At 37.7% G+C, this 20,456-nt stretch overlaps 1 protein-coding gene across 20 annotated transcripts in view; it reads left to right on the forward strand.

Annotated features, from left to right (window-relative positions):
• The window catches only part of adgrl2a (adhesion G protein-coupled receptor L2a), a 102,313-nt gene that overhangs the window by 44,392 nt on the left and 37,465 nt on the right, over window positions 1-20,456 (forward strand). For all 20 annotated transcript variants that reach the window (XR_008904979.1, XM_056734564.1, XM_056734573.1 and 17 more), the window contains 2 exons: window positions 6,132-6,241; window positions 13,981-14,781. Coding sequence is in view for 19 of the 20 variants with exons in the window: in XM_056734564.1 (XP_056590542.1) it covers window positions 6,132-6,241; window positions 13,981-14,781 (911 nt within the window). In the remaining variant the exon portion in view is untranslated. The remainder of the gene's footprint in view (window positions 1-6,131; window positions 6,242-13,980; window positions 14,782-20,456) is intronic.

Here is a 20,456-nt window from a genome sequence, read left to right on the forward strand (position 1 = left end):
AACGAATCAAAGAAAAGTTTCATTCTCCCGTCGTCCTTGCTCTGCTAAGTACCCTGCTTCGGGGAACACGTGGGAACGGCCGCAGAGCTGTATGGGGGAAATCTGTTCTGTATTCACACCATTAATATCCGTGACAGAGGCGTCCGCGTGGCTCTCAGTAGACCGGCGTGAGCACACACACCGCGCCGCCGCTCTCACTGTACATATGGTATTAGCGAATACTTCAAGCGTTGCAGATTAAGCTTCCATAAGTCACCATAAATACGGGCTTCCAGAAACAACAGCTACACCTGTTTAAGAATTCAGTGCTGTGGGAATTTTGCTGGCCTGGTAATAAAGTATTAAATAATGCCCGTGATGGCTGATTTAATTAGATATGTGAGGTTTGGGTTGCTGGCTTCTGGAGCGGATCGAGGAAATATGCTTTCATTCAGAGCAGACATTGAAACTGGTGTTTGCTCTCGTACGAGAAGTGCCAACGTTCAGCTGTAAGGTCTTGCTTTCCAATAACGGTTCGATGTGAATGTATCTTTGTTTTGGATGACTGGATGAGCTGCTGGTTCAGAAGAGCTCTGCCCTTTTCAATGTGATCCACTCGACTCTGTTCAGTGGAATTATCACAAGCATATGACAGTCACGAGAGATCAAAGCTAATCTGTTTCTTCTTAAACTGAAAATCCGGACAATAATTGTTTATTTTGACTGCATCTGTCAATGACTCGCTCGCAACCTCCATACCATTACTTTTCCATTTCATATTTTATCAACTTTTTCTTCTTTGATGTTGACAACTTAATTTTTTAAATATAAATAGCAGGCATTGTAACGTCTCAGAAGTGCTTTATGATATACGTTCCTTTGTTTTACTTCATGTGATGTTTTATAGATCAATTATTTGACAATTAATAATTGCACCATCAAAGCAAAGCTTTTCTTTCTTGCATGATTTTTGGTATTGATCTTCAATACCGAAATCTACACGTGCGATCACACAAATGTTAAAGTGTTCACCCATTTTAAAGCTTGCTCTTTGAGCTTATAAATAAGAATCAAACAATAGAAAATCTGAATTTCTTTTTTATATAAAATATAGTAAAATATCATTTGGTGTGTTATAAGTTGCCCATGCATGTATTAGGCACGTAAAATTGCAAAAATGTAAGTGTCGGAACAAAAGATGCATTCTATCTAAAAGCGAATGCTCACCCAGACCTGCCTGAAACGCCTTGTGTAACCACACCACACAAATCTATGTCAGTTGGTGGTATGATTTGACTACGACCACCCAAATGTATACGCAAGTGAGGTGGTGTACCTGTCAGTTCATTTGCTTATGGTAAGAGGCGTTACATTTCCGTCACACGCTTGCAGTATTCGACCAATCACTACGCACTGGTTAACTGGCCAATCATAGCACACCTCGCTTTTCAAAGCGATGATTTTTGTAAAAATTCAGCACGTTTCAGAAAGGCAAGGCAAAGAGGAGATACAAACATGCACGGTATGTGGAAAATACAGTGTTTTTAATCTTAAATCGTGTATACACATCACAATACATCTAAAGCAAACAATAATATTTGTTTTTGCTGTGTCTTATCACCCCTTTAAGATTTCTTCAAGCTCAAGTCACAATAACGATCGATAATGAATTTTCAGCAAGACTTTACTCAATGCCTTTATATATAATACATTATAAAGGGTTATTAAAGAAATGACGCATTAGAATTGTTCATAATGTGTGTTGTAATCCATTAAATGTAAAATTGATACAAAGTGTTACAATGAATGGATAAGTGCTATGTATAAATTACAATTATTCATGAGACATTACATTGCATTATAAAATGCATTTAACGGCATAATTAATACATTAAAACTACTTTTATAAAGCAGTATATGCTTTAAGTAAAGTTTTGCGGAAATGTCTAAAAAGTTTCTTTAATCTATCTACAGCATGTCTATCTCTTTAATCCGTTATATTGCTTCATTAAACTCATAATCATTTATGTTTCATTACTGTCTTAACACTGTTTTAAATAACTCTACTTAAATTCAATATGTGAACGTTATTTACGGACAGTAAGAGTACAGAGCAGTACAATGATTGTGGAAAGAATAACTCATATCATTTGGCCTTTGTAGAATTTGATGAGAAATAACTTCTTTAACATCTTTGGACATTTGTAAGCTTGCACTATAACATAACTATCCTCCTTTTCTCAGGAGATAAAATATAATCTAAAAAATAATATAGTCTCCATAAACTATCGCTCCTCCATTTGTTCTCAGTTTGGTCCAGGAGAAATAACCGAGATCTCAAATTGGTCACATTTGTGAGCTGTGCGTTTCTGCTGGTATTTTTAATCATCTCTCATCGATACGCCATCTTGCATATCGGTGAGGAGCAGATCACCTCTCTCCATCTTCCCGCACTATTGTTTTCATTTAATGAGTGAGATTTGTGCTGTAAATGTTGTCATATCCTGAGAGCCCGAGCGTGAAGCGTTTGTGAGCGAGCCATCAGTCTAATGAGGGGCGTCCTGTGAAAGCACTTCATGTGTGAGCAAACACCAACTTTCGGCTAACAGGAACATTATGAGAATGAGAATTTTGCATACAGTGACCACGAGTATTTGGAGCATTAATCACTCAATTTTGAAAAGTTTGTGTGTCATTGCAGGCAATAACAAAACGTCTAACTATTTCTACAGACGGATCGCACATGCACAATATTCATTTGTAACTCTTTAAAGCTGAAGATGAGCCAGCTGGACTCTTTAATATCAATATTCATTTTTCAATCAAATCAGAATATTAATGATTTTATCATCTGGTTTCTGGAGCATCAGTCTCTCCTGATGTTATTTTCACTTTACAGGTTATTTGTAAATTTTTCCCCTTCTTTTAAGGTAATTTGTGGTCATAATTTATTCACATGGCACATTATGTAAATGAACAGCACAGTGCGACGGAAAGAAAAATGAATCAGGCGCAGTCTCACTATTTTACAACTACAAATTACCAAACAGCCAATCGCCACATAACGGCTTCGGCTTTGGCTGTGTGTTATAATTTTAGATCCATTATTCATTTCTATGGGTAAACATGCTGGTATTCTCATCTGTTATCACACACAAGAGATCGTTAATAAAGAAAATCCCACGTGAGGGACGGGTTTTTTCACCAAAGCCTCTGTCTTCAAACATGGCCAGTGGGAATTCACAGCTGCGCTCTGTTATGTGTGCCACATTCCCCAAAAAATAAAAGCAAATCTCTGTTTGTGTATTAGCAGATAGAATGCAAGATATTGATATTTGTCATATTTACATGCTGAGGTGAAGAGAAATAAGTGCAGAGGCCAGGGCGGAGAAACGCCAGCAGGCTGATTCGGTCCCTAACACAAGCTTTAAAATCTCCAACCCAACACACCTTCACATGCTGTCTGCACATCCCTGCCTCTCGGTTGAGACGGTGAACTGCCACTGTATTCTAAGAAACTGCAAGACAGTGCAGATTTCTGATGTTGATCTTTGCGTATGATTAACGGTGTGTGAAATCGTCTTTGACGGGCTGCACATAAGAGAACTGTCCTAAAAAGTCGAGTTTTCCATTCTTCACATAAGAAAAGAGTTCTGCTTGCCTGTGCAAAAGCTTTCTTTGTGATGGCAGGGTGTTGCGGGTTATCGGGTTGAGAACACACCTCTTTAGTCTATATATAGACTATATGTTATCACAGGAAAATATAGAGACTGCTAAAATTGCAGTCAATGTTTGGTATATGTCCAATTCGGTATATGCTAAATACGGTATATGTTTGGTATAAGACCAAGTGGATATATTTTCTGGTACTCACCGATACCGATACCTGTCCTTGTCGCAAACTCTCAAAGCACAAATTTCAGTCTGTTCTGCCAGTTATGTCACATGATGTATCGGTGCATTTATACGAGTACAGTAGCTAAGTTTCGGGCCTGATACTGATACCAGTATCGATATTTCGCAAACAAGTTGGGATGCACCGATGCCATGAAAAAAAAATCTTTACAAAAAATATTTATTTAACTTTTAATGTGTTTTTATGGAACTTTATACAGTGTTATCTATATATTGGATCGTACTTTAAAGTCCCAATGAAGAAAAAATGACCGTTCTTATGTTTGCATTTAAAAAATATGTAAAAACTTTACTTTAAAATTAAAGTATTAAAATTCTATAAAATTATAATTTTTATGCGTTAATATCCCTTAAGTTAATTATTGATTATAGTAATTGTATTTCTTGTGTCTAATAAAGTTCTTTGTTTTTTTAAGAAGTCTATCATTGACAGTACCAGGTTTGAGAAGACTAGACTTTAAAAAAATTCCGTAAAAAAAGTTAATTTTCATTTATTTTACGGACATTTCCTAAATGCTAAAAAATGTTTTTGAATGTATTATGATTGTTAAAATATGAATTAATACAATTCCTGATATGACATAAGTCTATAAGATCTTTAGTAGAAGATTCATCATTTCCTAAGCAACTAAAATATTAAAACCCTTCCCAAAACAAATTCTCCAGGGACATCAGACCCTTTTTGGTTTGTGAAATCCTTGTTGGTTCTGGTTGAATCCTTTATTTTAAAGAGCGATCGACCGACCGTACATGTCTAGTGAACTTAACAGATTTAGACTGCGTATGACACAGACACACAGACAGATTGATGGCCAGTATCGCTTCAATACCTTTCCAGCTCCTCCCTCTATATACTACATATCCTATATATATATATATATATATATATATATATCCTTTCTGTGCTTTATCCTTTATTGATGTGCTTAATTTTAGTTCCTCAGGCCCACATAAACCGCCTTCTGCATGACTTCCTGTTAAACAGGCAGTGGAGAGACGTTTAGTTCAGTCAGTGAAATGGCGATACAGGGAAAGTGAATCCATCATTGGCACAATGAGCCCGGCCTCGGGGGGGATTCATAGAGATGTATAACTCATGTTCTGGCAGGTATGAATGTTCATAGATGAGGTTGTTTATCTTTGTCGTTGAGTTGAAAAGGGCCACTCTGGCATCTATTCGCTCTGCTAATTCTCAGCCTCTTTCATGTGGTTTGTGCTCTGTGCTCCCGCTGGTTCATCCGTCAGCTCTCTGTACGTCTGAGATGGTCTGGTCACTCTTGGGCTGATGGTAAGCATCTGACTGGCTAAAAAGAATGTTCTGCCTTTGAAACAAGCTTTATCGATGGTATTCGTGGTGCACAAAGAAGGACTACAAAATATTGAATATAGTTTTTTCACAATTAAAGCTTACACAAACAGTTATAGTAACAGACTTTGAAGTCAACCTGGCCTGCTTTCTGAGGTTTGCTTCAAGATGCTTTTTTAATTATGCAATATAACAAATATTTTATTATTCTGTCTATAAGGTCTTTTTCTAGATGACAGAATGTCTGGTTATGTATTCAAGTCGTCCACGTATGTTGAGTTTGATGCTGGTAAGCATTGTTCTACAGACATATTTGTGGCTTTGCATGTCATGACAACAAAATTAAAAGATTACATTTACATTTAGGCATTTGGCAGACGCTTTTATCCAAAGCGACTTACACTGCTTTATCCTATACATTTTACATAGGTATTTACAATCCCCTGGGATTGAACCCACAACCTTGCGTTGTTAACGCAATGCTCTTACCACTGAGCTACAGGAAAGCTTATTACAATTACGATTATAGCTTTGCACAGAGAAGATAAGAAAGTGATTTGATTGTTTTATGCATTATGTTTAAATCTTATGGATAGTTTTGTTTAAGATTTATTACATGGATCTCTTTACTTTTTTGTAACCATAAAAGGAAAAGAAACGCAAATTATTTATTGACATTTGGACACAAATTATGTTTTTACAAAATTTACAGAAAGAAAAAAAACATCTTTATTCATCACAATCAGTAAAAAATCATTTTAACAATCAAGAAAGTTTTGTATTAAAAAACTGTAATCAAAATTTGGCCATAAATGCCATCTATTGAGCTTGTTTTGAGCAGTTACATTCCTTTAAAATGAATTGATTCTTTGTGTTTCACTCACAAAATCTCTCTCTCTCTCTCCCTCTCTCTCTCTCTCTCTGTGTGCAGGTGTAACAACAGAACGCAGTGCATCGTCATCACCGGACCAGATGTCTTTCCTGACCCCTGCCCAGGAACGTATAAGTACCTTGAAGTCCAGTATGAATGTGTTCCCTACAGTAAGTTTAAACCCTTTTTAATCTATTCCCATATTTACACCTAAATGTAGTTTTTCTCTGAATCTAGTTTTTGTCCTTCATAATAATACAGTGACAATAGAAAGTATTGACCCTCTTTTGTTCACGTTTTTATGGTATAGAATTACAGGAGATGTAATTTCATCTTTTTTGCCAACAAAAAAGATTCAAGAAAAGATTTTAGTTGCTAACAACTAAAAGGTCATTGGTTGGATTCCCAGGTAGCACATGGACTGATAAAAATGTATGTCACTTTGGACAAAAGTGTCTGCCTGATCCATATATGCAAATGTAATCGTTTTCTTGTAGTCAGGGGTTTTTAATTGATTCTCATACAAATCATCTAAATTCTGGTGAGTAAGATTCGAGCTTAGACTGTAATAAAAAGTCTGAAGCATAGGTCATGTTATGGATACAAGGAGATTTCCAAGTCATTGAATATCCATTGAGTACAGTTAAATCAATAGTTAAGAAGTGGAACGGCAATAAAGCCGTAAATCAATCTAGAGCAGCTGTCTTCAGAAACCAAGTGACCGTAGAAGGTCTCACATCGGTCAAAGCTCTGAGAGAGTAGCTGCTGTTACAGAAATGTGACGTGACCTCGACAGCTCTGGTTTACCAGAGGACGCATGACAGATACAGTATCCAGTTTCTTTTTGGTCTGATGAGACACTTGACCATCACATTAGAGTTTCTGTTCAATAACTGTGTTTTACATTTTGTGACATGAAATCATTTTTATTTTCAGTACCAGTAAATCTGAAGGCTTACAGTAAAGGGTCTACATACTTTCAAAGCCACTGTATTATTATTAGTATTGTTAGTGCTTGCAAGGCAGTGCAAAATAAAAGGTTCTTCACGACGATGCCATAGAAGAAACGTGTGGTTCCACAAAGAACCATTCAGTCAAAAGTTCCTTAATGAACCACTTCTTTCTATTTTTTTATAATCTGAAGAACCTTTTTTACACCATAAAGAACCTTTGTGAAACAGAAATGTTCCTCAAAGGTTCTTTATGGAACCAAAAGGTTATTCTATGGCCTCAAAGAACCTTTTGAAGCACATTTTGTATGTGTATTGAAATTCTCTTCTTTCTGCTTCAAATTTTCTCGTATAATTCTGCAAATTTTTTGAAAATGTACTCCATTCAAACCTTTGTAGGAAAGGTATTTTATTGCATTGTTTGTACTTTTTATTCATTTAAAAACTAAACCTTGAAAGTCCCCCCATTCACAATCGAACAAACAACGATCAGGTCTTATATTTGCATACTAATTCGATCTTTCTTGTGTTGATTCACATGCTGAATTGTGTTTGAAGTTTTCATGCATCTATTTGTACAATCTATAGGCGCCTTTTATGCGTCATCTTTTAAAGCAAGACACGTGCTGAGTGATGTGACAAAGTGCCTCTTTAATTTCCACACAACCAAAGAGGAAACTCTAAACCTGCTCACAACTTTTCTCAACACTTTGCTGCCTTGCAATCACTGAGGCGTTTCCTTCAGGAAATGCAAATTACATTTTTGATGACGTAATGCTTCATTATAATGATTCACACCATCTTTTATTCACATTCAGAAACCTTATGCAGGATACAGAACGTTCATTTCTTGCCTTGTTTGTTTTTGACAACGTTTTTAATAGCTAAATCACAGTGGTTCCATATATATCCTCAATGCTTTTCTCCCTGTGGAAAGCGGGAATGTTTCTCTGTAGTCTACATCCAGCAACATAATTACTGTCATACACACGACACAAAGCAACTTTCACCATCGATCATTCTTGCCGATGGCACATCGAGTATGTTGGAATCGTGTTGAAAAATGCCAAGTGCTGTGTCTTTTAGCGCGTTAAAAATGATTTGGCCAGAAAACATACGCCAACGTCATGCCAACTGATGAGCACCGAGAAGTTTCACCTTAGCGCTCGATCCTCGCGTTGGCTTGGAAAGAAACCAGCCTACGAGGTGACTGTCAGAAAAGATAAATGACTTCACATAGATCTAACATGAACAAACTCTAAACAAACAGCCTCCTACTATTCTCATATTTCCCATTACATTAAGAGTATGGATTGTTTTGCTCCATTAAGCAATTAGATAGTTAAATTATTCTTTGATTGAATTGCCTCGTCGTCTCTGAGAACGTTTCCAGAGATTCACGTACAGACAAACATTCCCCACGCAAGACTCCCTAAACAACAAAGGCCTGCCGGAGCTTGGTGTTTTATATTAGTTTAATTCAAGTTCGCATCTATTGGTTATCGACATTAAAGTCCCAGAAGAAACCATGAAGAAAGCTATAGATTTATAAGGTTGTGTGTTTTTCAGCTTTCCCACTGCAATTTTAATCACCTCTTCTGTTCGGATCCGAGCGCTGTCGCCGAACAACTTGCTGTTGTTATTGTTTTTTGTCTTAATGTCTTAATGCATTAGCATTACCTCCTCCAGGCATTTCCAGACGGGTTGGAAACAGTCATATTTACTAATCACACTTTGATTCTCCAGGACTGCAGACCCTGCTCTCGTGACCCTCGGGCTGGTGCTTTTTTAACTTGGCGACATTTGAAGCTTGAAGTTATTTTCTTAGTTTGCTCTTGTTTGGTGGCAACAGTGGAATGTGCTCAATGTTCTTTGGCCGACGGCATCTCAGACAACAGGATTTAGCGCGGTATTAACTGTACTGAATACTCAGCCAGAGATTCGGGCAGATCGTTGTTGAGATTTTTACTCACGGATGGACGTCAACAAAATGGCATCTTTCATTTGTTTTTTTATCTACCTCACTAATAACAATAAAACTATAGATACAATCTAAATATAGGTATCTATATAGACACAAACGCTTTTCTCATATTAAACTGGGGATGTTATATAACAATTTACATTCATTTAAACATTCTTTGTTAGCTTTTTTACCCGCTCTTGTTTTACAGTCACCTGAATTCAGATCTTTCTGGTACGGGGGTGCAAACCAATGCAATGGTGTACGGACACTTGCACCATTTCTTTAGATTATTCACTGTTATGTGTCTACTGTATACGGGTGAATCTCATAAAAACATGTCTGGGTTAATATTTCAGCACAGGATCAAAAGAATAAAATAAAAGGCTTGTTTTGGACGAATTTGGATTATAGGACTATTAAACACATTTCCCCAGCGTTTTATTACCATAATGTGTCCAGATATTGAGGCATTTTTTCATAATGCATTATTGTTTGTCATTCAATAATGTCTTTTTTTAAATATTAAATAGATTGCCATCTGTTATTTATTAATACTTTACAGTATTTTGTAAAGGCGGTTAGGGAACTGCATAATGTCATAAAAGATGAACTTGTGTCCTAAAATGCTCTTCATAAACTTCATGTTCTATTGAAAAATAGATGTTGGGATAAATTATGACCCAGGTATGTTCTTGATTCACCCATATGCTAAACAGAACAGTGACAGACAGTGTTTTGTGTTTCATAGACATTTTGCTTGAAGAAGAAACACTGTTAGTAGATCGATCATCTGAGGAAAGAAGCTATTGTTTGCTTGCTAAATGTTGAATTTTTGTACATGACCATATTTCAGAAAAAATCCCTTCATGACATACAGTATGTGTGATGATGACTGTTGACAGTCTGTCTGTATGTTTTCCTGTTGGTCTGTTGCTGTCGGTACTGTGGAGTGATTTATAAGGACAGTGTATTGGTCCCTACGAATATGTTTTGTAGACAACCCAAAGAAAAATACCTTAAGTATACATATATACAAGATCGGCCGATTGGTGTTTAATAACCAAAAACGAAATCAAGAGTACAAGTTGACAGATGGGCGACATTATAAACACGATACAATGTTTATTTAATAATAAGAGCAAAGACGCAATACTGATCTTTTTTATGAAACATAACATTATGTCATTTTTGATGAAATTCCTTTTTTCATCTTTTAAGTTGGAACAATGGTGACTGAATAAGACCCACTTTGGCTTCCAGAAACACTAGAAAGGACATATGCATGATTTCCGCCGACTTCTTGCCGCCACTGATGAAATGAAAAGAAAACTCAGGCCAGTTCCATTATTTTTGACAAACGTTATGAATTGGAAATTGAAACTGCACGCTGCAGTCCAGACTATTTAAGTATTCGCACGAAGCCCAGAAGGGACAACAGGAACCGGGTGCTCGGAGAAGATCCGTAGACTAGAGGAAAAGTTTTATATTCCTGGTTTTCAGTTTCCCTCCAGCACCGACTTACCATCTGTCCACCTGGAATTCAGATTTCCCTGGTCGATGTCCCCGAGTTCTTATGAAAATCTATACGGCTCTATCGAGGATGCTGCGCGTGCGTCTCCCCCCCAGCTTATCCTCGATATGGCAGATTGATTTGTCTTCAATGCCACATATGCTGTCCTTTTGTAGCGTGACAGAAGACCCTTTAACCTGTCTCTCTTTCATGTGTTGAAGGTGTCTAACTGCGTTTTCTTCCTCCTCTGACAGCTGTAGCTCTGTGCATAATGCCCGTAACCTCATGACATGTTAACTGCATGTGATCATGGACATGATGGTTAATTCATTTTAATCTCTTTTTCCCCCTGCACTCCTTTATTCTCTCTTCCAACGCTTAAAATAGAAGTGGAGCAAAAAGGTAAATCACTGACACAATCAGCTCCTTGTTTTCTTTCTGTAATATATTTTTTTGTGGTTGTAAAACCTTCCTGTGCCCACTCTTGCTGTTCTGAAAGCAGGCAGTAGCAGAAAGAGTCTTGTATTTTAGTGCACGATCAGCCATTGGAGGAAAGCTTGAAAAGAACATAATATATGCATACGTAAAAGGGACAGTGTACCAAAAAGATAAAATGATGGTGTTGTTTACTCATCCTTGTGTCTTTTCAATGCTGTATAACTTCATTTCTTCTGAGAAGCTTTTAGAAAGATACCACATAAGTATCAAGTAAAAGTAGTTCATACCACACACACTGTGTTTGCTGAAACCAAATGATACTTGGTTTGTAAAACACATAAAAATCAACATTTACTGATAACATTTTCTTCCAATAAATTAGAATAAGAACCTAATCAAGTTATTTATTAAAAAGATTCTTAAAGAAATTCTATCATGAATGATCAAACACTTGTATTCTTCTAAATCAAGGTTTTATTGGTTAACTAAATTTAAAGCTTTAAAAACGTTTCTGTTTATTGAAATCAAGTAAAATATTCGCCCACAATTATTGGAAAAACTTAAGCTAGATGAAAAATCAAAATGTTGCATCAGAAATAATCTAAAATAAGTATCGAATTTATTATAATTAACAAAAGTTGAACAAAAAATAAATTGATCATATATAGCAGCATAAAAATTATATAATAAAATGTCAAAGTAGTTAACTAAAACTAAACTGAAATCTAAAAATAAAAGCTAATTTATAAAATTAATAAGAGTAAATAAAACGAAAAACTAACTATAATCACTCTGTTTTAAAGATTCGTTAATATGACATAATGCAGTAAAAAACTGAGAAATGTTTCACATATAGCATTGTCAAAGCAATCTCTACACAGACCATTAAAACTATTTATGCCAGGCCAGTAGTTGGCGATGTCATTTGTAAAGAAACACTCAAGTGTAACCAAAAAGTGCTCTTTAATACCCGTTGGATGTTTCTCAATTCCAATAACGCAAAGAACGGACTTGAGTTCTAGCGGAAGACCGGTCTTGTGAGGCCCCCTCGGAACAGCAAAATTGGATGTAAGCCCCGCAGACTTATGGGACCTCAAGCGGGTTCAGTATGTGCAAGTCTGCATTCAATGAGTCCTTGATATCAAGAACACATCCGGGTACTTTCATGCGTTCTAGTGTTCTTGAGTATTGCAACCGAGGACACAAGACCGCTGAAGAATGCATATTGGGAAACAACCTTTGTCTTTATACTGTATGTGTGTTTAAAATTTGATGTATGTTACCAGTATGTCAGCACTAGTGGTAATGGTGCGTTAAGACAAGTTGTTTTGATTATACATTACTTTGCTACCCACACTATAAAAAAACAACTATAAGGTTTACTTAAAGGAGCAATGTGGGATTTTAAGGAGGATCTATTGACAGAAATGTAATATAATATACAAAACTATTATACTAGGTGTGTAAAGACCTTACGTAATGAACGTTATGTTTGTATTACCTTAGAATAAGATATTTATATCTACATAAAGAGTGGGACTACATATATCGAATTCGCCATGTTGCGCCGCAAGTTTTTGTACTGTCAAAGACAAAAAAGACAAACAGCTCTACAAAGTGCGTTTCCTCTCCCTCTACACTGCGGTACTTAGTCCAGTTGTCCCTGACTTTACAAGAGAGAGAAAAAATTCTACGAACTTACTCCTAACTGCTATCTTACTGTCAGATCAAACCCCTTTAACAGCATTGCTATTTACCATTAGCTAGCTCTGCCCTCAAACGTGCTGCGTTTGATATTATCATTTTCACAAGTTTGCAAACGCACAAAATCAGTTTTTAGTAACATGCTTGTTTTCTATTCTTTGTGTTTTCAGGCCCCTATAATACATTGCTGTGTAAACAGCCAAACCGCATAAAATGTTTACTGTTTATAGCTAAAAAAAGTTATTTTGTTATCAAAGCCCTTTGGTCGATTCACATTTCAAGTCTAACACGAAAAACACAGGCCTGAAAAGTTGAACTTTTTCCATCTCAAAGCGCCAAAGCACCTAGAAAAATGTGCGCATCGCGACCGTGTTGGTCCCGTGTCGTGTCTACATACGCGAAATGTGAATCGCCCCTCAATCTTCATTCATTTCACTTGTGTGTAAAACTGGGACACCTTTATGTTTTACTGAAGAAAGAAAGTCAGAAGGAGTTTGCAATGACACGAGGATGAGTGAATGATGACAATTCTTATTTTGGGGTGAATTATCCCTTTAAATATTAGTGACAATGCAGAGGGTACGAATGCCCATTCCCCTCTCCTTTAACTGTCCTCCACACTCTTTTATTGCCTGTTTTTCCCCCCCCCAACTCCACACCCCAGCATGCTCTGGTAACAGGTTTCCTCTAGACTAACTAGATTTACACTGCCTCCACTATCTCTCGCTTTCTCTTCCTCTGATTTTCTGCCTTTCTCTCGCTGTCTCACTTTACCCTCTCTACATTTGGATTATCATGTCTTTGTTAAGAAGAAAGGAAACACTTTATGCTGTGACATGATTGTGACATTAGGCCCGTAGGAAAGACTCTCTCAGGTAAAGCGTAAAAAACACACAATGGAAAAAGGACACAGATTGCCTGTATGCTGCTTTCCTCTGCGTCTTTCTCAAGCCTTATGTAGTCGTCTGCTTTTATTTGCAGGGCAGATTTGTCGTTTTCTTACCTTTATTCCTTTGTGTTTGGTTGTGGTTTAATTTCTCCATCACTCCCTTCAGTATGTCCAAGCGGCAGTGAGCCGAACCGTTTGCTTACGGACACATAAAACTGTTTTTTGCTTCCGTTTAAGCTTGAATAACTTTCAGATCCAGATTCTTCGCACCTTTTACTGCTTGTGAATGTGGGTAGCTGTTAGATTTCTTAGTGTGTGTTTCTGTCTTCACCAACTACCCAGTTAGCAGACCGATGTAGAGCCAGACGGGCACTTTGCCCTCTGCTTTCATCTGCCGTGAGCTTGGTTCGCTTACGTTTGACTGTTCTCTGCTCTGTTCTTCCCACCACTAGTTTTTGTTTGTCCCGGAACTCTGAAAGCCGTGGGAGATCCGTCGTTTCTGTACGAGGCGGAGCAGCAAGCAGGGTCGTGGTGCAAAGACCCCCTGCAGGCGGGAGACAAGGTTTATTTCATGCCCTGGACCCCTTACAGAACAGATACGCTTATCGAGTACAACTCGCTCGACGACTTTCAAAACTCTCGCCAGACCACGACCTACAAACTCCCCCATCGGGTCGACGGCACGGGATTTGTGGTTTACGACGGGGCGGTGTTTTTCAACAAGGAGAGGACACGTAACATTGTCAAATTTGACCTGCGGACTAGAATTAAAAGCGGGGAGGCCATTATCAATAACGCCAATTATCATGACACCTCGCCATATAAGTGGGGCGGTAAAACGGACATCGATCTGGCCGTGGATGAGAACGGCCTTTGGGTGATCTACGCCACTGAGCAGAACAATGGCATGATGGTCATCAGTCAACTCAACCCCTACACCCTTCGCTTCGAGGCCACCTGGGATACCACCTACGACAAGCGGTCGGCCTCCAATGCCTTCATGATCTGCGGCGTGCTGTACGTGGTCCGTTCCACCTACGAAGACAATGAAAGCGAGGTTAGCAAGAGCTTAATTGACTACATGTACAACACCAAACAGAACCGAGGCGAGTACGTGGACATCCACTTCCCCAACCAGTACCAGTACATCGCCGCTGTGGAATACAACCCTCGAGACAACCAGCTGTACGTGTGGAATAACTTCTACATCCTGCGCTACAATCTGGTGTTCGGACCTCCCGATCCAGCTCACGGTAAGTCCCGTTTCTCATCCGTATACAAGGTCCCTGTGGATATCTTTGCAAGCGGCCTTGCGATTTCAGCCGCTGGAGTTGCTATTCCTCCGGCTCCTGAGTCTGTGTGTCAAATGTCACGCCTGACTGGGTTTTAATTTCAGATTTAATATGTGTTTGATGTATTCTGGAAACCTTTCTCGAGACAAAGCGACATCTCTGAGTGAAGTGGTGGGTCTCAGAAGTAAACAACATCATGGACGTTGTTAGCATATAATAAGAGACGTGTCCCATGGGGGCTTCAAAAGGCAAAGCCAACCTTCCCTAGTGTGTAGACTCTTGGGGATGAACTCCCTCCAGCCAGCCCTCGGAGACGTAAACCGCTATTCTCATTGGTAGAGGGTTACCTGTCTGAACAGGTACGTCGGCAGCCTTACGGCAACCGTGGATCGCCCCGATAGGGAGGATCTCGTTCCCCGATCGCCTATAAACAAACAGCTAACGCATGCGCTTGCAGGCTCCGAATGTGTCTGTGCTACAGGAGATGGTGATCCTGTGGGATCAGATCGCTCCCAAAGGTCACGTCAGCGCTGACTGTTTTTAATTTAGCTGTCAGGAGCAGGGACAAGATGCTCAGACTTTGTGTCAGATCATCTTTACATTGAATAAGTAATAACTGTAATCACCATAATCCCAGCTCAGCCTTCAGACTCTTGCCATACTCCAGTAAGACTTGTGTAGGTGTAGAGGTCAAACAACTTTACGCAGATTAGTGGAGCTTAAGAATTTTCTAAATGTCTCCGCAGAAGAAATCTACCTTACAAGGAAAAATGCTCCCTTTGAAGGATAGATCTCTTTTTGACTTCGGCCTGTCACAATATCATTTTGTCACTACACAAGTATCATGTCCAAAATAATTCACAAAAGCGACATTTAAGAAAAATAAATAATGTTTATATTTTCTAGGGTGTCACTATATTTAGATGTTCTCTACATGTTTATCGTGTTTATCATGACCAAAACATAATTTTATCTTTTTTTTTCAAATTATTAATATCGTTTGTTATTATATTATTATATTATATTATTATAAGTTTGTTACCATTGTGGATCTTAAGACAAAATGTTAAATGGATGCAAAACCACCACATTCTTTATAACAATGTCAACCAGATACTATAGCACTAAGTTATTTTATAAAATATACAGTCAAGTATATATATCCCCTTCTCTGTCTTTCAAAATATGCTAGTTTAATCAAATAGATGAAGTAATAAAACAGGTGTTGTAATCTAATGATATATGCAACGCAATATTCATCCAAGATGTCATACAAGTACAAGAAAACCATTGATACATTCATGTAATTAAATGTCAGTCAATACAAAACCTATTAATACAAAATACAAGAGGAAACCAAAATTTAGCATGATACCATTTGTACACTTTATTAGAATCTATGGTTTACTACGGATCAGCATTATGTTGTTTTGAGTAATCGACCCAGTTCACTCTGTGTTGCTGCCTATGAAACGAATTTCAAATTAAGATTCTGTCTTTAAAGGAAACAGCCTACCTTCAGCCTACCGTCAGCTCAATAGGTTTTGAAACTGAGCCACAACCCATCCAGAGGCGGCGTATGGTATTCATAACCACTATATTCACCAAGACTTCCTTTTCAGATCACAGCAAAACCACCCGAGTCATCCCTTTCGCCCCCGTAGTGATTACTGGCGCTGATTCAAATCCTGTACCAATTCACCCCTGCACAAGCAAGCAATTAAATGAGAAATATCAACTCAATATCGCTTCAAATGCAAAGTATTAGGGCTTAGATATGAATTTCATTGAACATTCCTCTTGGGTGTTACCTCCGAGGATCAAATCTTTCATTAAGGAAATGTTCAAAGTGTTACCACAATGTTATCCACTCGTGGTTCGCTCTTGTACCATGATGCTGATTGAATATGCCAATATATGTACAGCCTCTCCTTAAGCTGCGTCTAAGGGAAGCAATTAGCTGTACAATCAGTGCTGATGAAGGACAAAAACATGCTAATTTCACTAGCATTAGCTCCCGCGCAAACCGAACGGCACCCGCCTCCCCTACCCACTTGAATGTAATCTGCCGTCATTTTGATACTGATGTGTTTTCTCTATTTTAGATGTGGTGATTATCTCATCATCATCTCAATAATCAGCTCGCTCTTATAACCGCCGGAGTTATGTTCTATAGAGTTGATGTTTGCTCCACTTTAGCTCGATAGCCACGACATTACCTTGATTTTAAGATGCTGATGCAACTCACCATTAGAGATGGATAAGACATGGGATGGGGAAATAAGCCCCTCACCTTTAGGGTAGGATGGAAGATAACTCTGCCCCTTCAGGGGTAGGGAGATTATAAGATTAATTGTCTGAGAAAATCCTGTTCCCGAAATTCTCTTCCGGACAAATTTTTAGACTATGAAAGGAAGTGAAGAGGCAAACGATCACAGTTTGTTTGTTTTAATGTAACATTTACAACAAGTGTACAAAATGAACACTTATGTTGTTATTTATCAAAACGCATTTGGGAAAGAATGTCCCTTACGTATGTCCCTTACGAAATTTAGCCATGTTTTTATTATAGTTAAAGTGTAGTAACCGTGGTTATGGACAGATTGAGTTTGTATAATCATGGTTTTAATAAAAGTGCCAGGGATAAACCAATTTGTGGTTACCGTGGTTAGGTTAATATGTTTTCATTTGTATTATTATTTTTGAATTTATAGTAAAACCATGGTGTGCTTTTGTAAGGGATTTAATTTACATAAATTTAAATTTCTGCGATTTTAAGCCACTTAACAGGGGTGTTCTTGCTTGGCACTGATACTGTAGTTTAATGTTTTAATTGCTTCAAAAGGGACAGTTTGCCAAAAAAAAATATTTATTTACACAGTCAAAACATGTATATATTTTGAGAAATGTCTCAGTGGTTTTAGGTCCATACAACTGAAGCCAACGGGGGCCATTGTTGTTTGGTTCGTGACGTTCTTCAAAATATCTTCTTTTGTGTTCTGACAAAGAAAGAAAGTCATGCAGGTTTAAAATTTTGTGAGGGTGAATAAATGATGAAATCATTTTTGGGTGAACTGTCTCTTTAATGGCATGTAAATAAAAAAACCTAGACTGGTTTGCTCCCACATGTATTATGTAGAATCGGATTAAAACTGTTGATAGTCTGCTACAGCTGATAACAATTATTTTTCGCTAGCCCCAGAAACATGCCGCCTTTACCGAACAACACACATTGTGCTGCAGTGTACTGCATGTCATCTGCGGCCAGTCAAATTCCAGCCCCGCTACAGTAGATCAATGTAGTGTATCAATAGCCAAAGGGACCTTTTATCCAACCACAGCAATAATGTTGCTCTACAGAACATGGTTATTCTGGATGTTTTACTGTAATATAAGCAGACTATTACTATTCAACGCAATGATACCCCAATGAGTGGTGGATGATTGGAAGACGATTCATATACAGTACTGTATGTATCTGCATTCATGACTTCAGTAGGTCCGCGCTAACACTGGCTGATTTATGTATAGAAATGAGGTCTTAATTGTGTTTCAGACCTGTGGATGCAGTTGTTATGTTAAATTGGCCAATTTCATAAATCGTCTTACTGTGATTATTGTAATGAATAGAAACAACAGCACAAATACAGCACATGCACATACATATTATAATGTACAGGCACTCACAAATATACACAGCACAAATAATGAAACGCACACCTGACAATGCTCTCATTTTATAATGTTAATTGAATTGTAGTTTTAAACTACATGATTGATTGATTCAGGCATTACAGATCATCAGATAGAAATACTAAATTGCTCCATACTTCAGATTTCATAAAGAAAACGTTAAAAGCCAGCATATATACATTTATACTGGATCTTTGATGGGAAAATAGCAGACAGCATTTATTTCTGCCATCTGAATGGCAGTGGAAAACACATTACGCTGCTCGCTGCTTAATCATATTTTTCATATATTTGTCATTAAAGGAATTAGTTTTGACACCGTTTCTGATAATTGGCAGTTTAGCCATCTGACATTACATCACTGATGCTTAGAGAAAAATCCAGAGGCTTCTTGCTTTGTAAAGTTCTGTATGAGACCGCTAATGGATTTGACTTTATTTCAGTCACATGGCTAGATTTCTCTGCAGCCTCTATTTTTGTTAAAGACCTCTCTTGAAATATAATTTTTACACTACGGCTGTTTCCTGTCTGCTAGATAAACGTTCTTTCTTTGCCAGCCGCTCTAAATCTCTTTCTGTGTGCTTTTCTTTGCCAGTCTCACTTACATTGGCTCTTTCCTCCAACCCCACCCACCTCTATTTCCTACCTACCACCTAGATTGTAGGATCCAGTCAACGGTTTCCAAATAGCTTAATGAAAATGTAAAAATGCAAGTTTGTGCAGCGGGTGCTGCATAGAACATTAGCTCAGACCATTAGCTAAGAAAAACAATACAATGGAAAGTCAATGGAAAGTTCCCACAATGATAGAAACACAAATGTGTATGCGTGTGTGATTCTGACTCACGAGTATGTTTGTGTGTTTATCACCACAACATTTGGTTTGAAATTGTTCCTTGGCGTGAAGATAATATTTCTCATTTTCTGACAGTGCGCACTGAAGGCTCCTTTGAGCTTAATGCAAGTCGGGCTTAAGAAAACAGCCTTTGGTACACCAAAGCGAAAATTAATACAGCTATACCCATAAATCTGATTTCAAAGGCTTTCTGTAAAATAATAACAGACACCTAGAATCTATGAGGCTGACTGACTGAAGTGTCCATTTATCGCACGTACTCTATATTCAGAGATGAAGGACACGTCTACTAACACTAACGCACAGTGTTTTTCCAGACATGCCACTTCCATATTTTACCGTGTCAGGACCACAGTTGTAATTTATTATGATGGTGCATTGGCACTCATATCATATAGGATATATATCATATGGGTACATGCAGCCACGGAAAAAAGAGATCACTCCATATGTTCATTGAATCAGCATTTCGAGATGAATTGTGGTCATTCCGGTCCAGTTTCTGTGGAATTTCAATAAACGCATACCTCAGGAGTGACGTAAAAAGTCATCCAACAGCAATTTGAAAGACTGACGCCATGACACATGCAAACTTGAAAAGTCATTTTTGAACTTTTCCTAAATACATGTAGAAATATTACTTTTTGTATCACATAAAAATGAATATGAACTTGTTTTCTTTGAAATATTTGAAGTCTGAAAAAATACAGAGCATCATTTCAGATATTTTAACCCGTTTCTTAACTTTCAAAAAAGTGTTTCCCGAAACCTTTTTATCTATGTCGTTCTTAAGTTATCTCTGAAGATGTACCATATCTTAAATATGTGTTTCCCGAAACACTCTAAGTTAAGTATACTTTCTGTAAGTCAAAAGTTGGGGAGGTTGGTCTGGAGCACACTAGCTATACCTTATCACTGCTAAGAGTTCACCCTGCTAGTGGCTCATGTGAACAAAACCTTCTTTACATCACAGTCTATACAAATACAATTAAAACTTAAATACACCAGTACATTAACATGTTTTCATGCAAAGGATATACTTGTCATTACACTGATGGTTGTTAGCTTTTTAATGATATAGTTGCCTC

This window comes from Triplophysa dalaica, chromosome 21 (assembly GCF_015846415.1).
Source record: "Triplophysa dalaica isolate WHDGS20190420 chromosome 21, ASM1584641v1, whole genome shotgun sequence".
Classification (NCBI taxonomy): domain Eukaryota; kingdom Metazoa; phylum Chordata; class Actinopteri; order Cypriniformes; family Nemacheilidae; genus Triplophysa; species Triplophysa dalaica.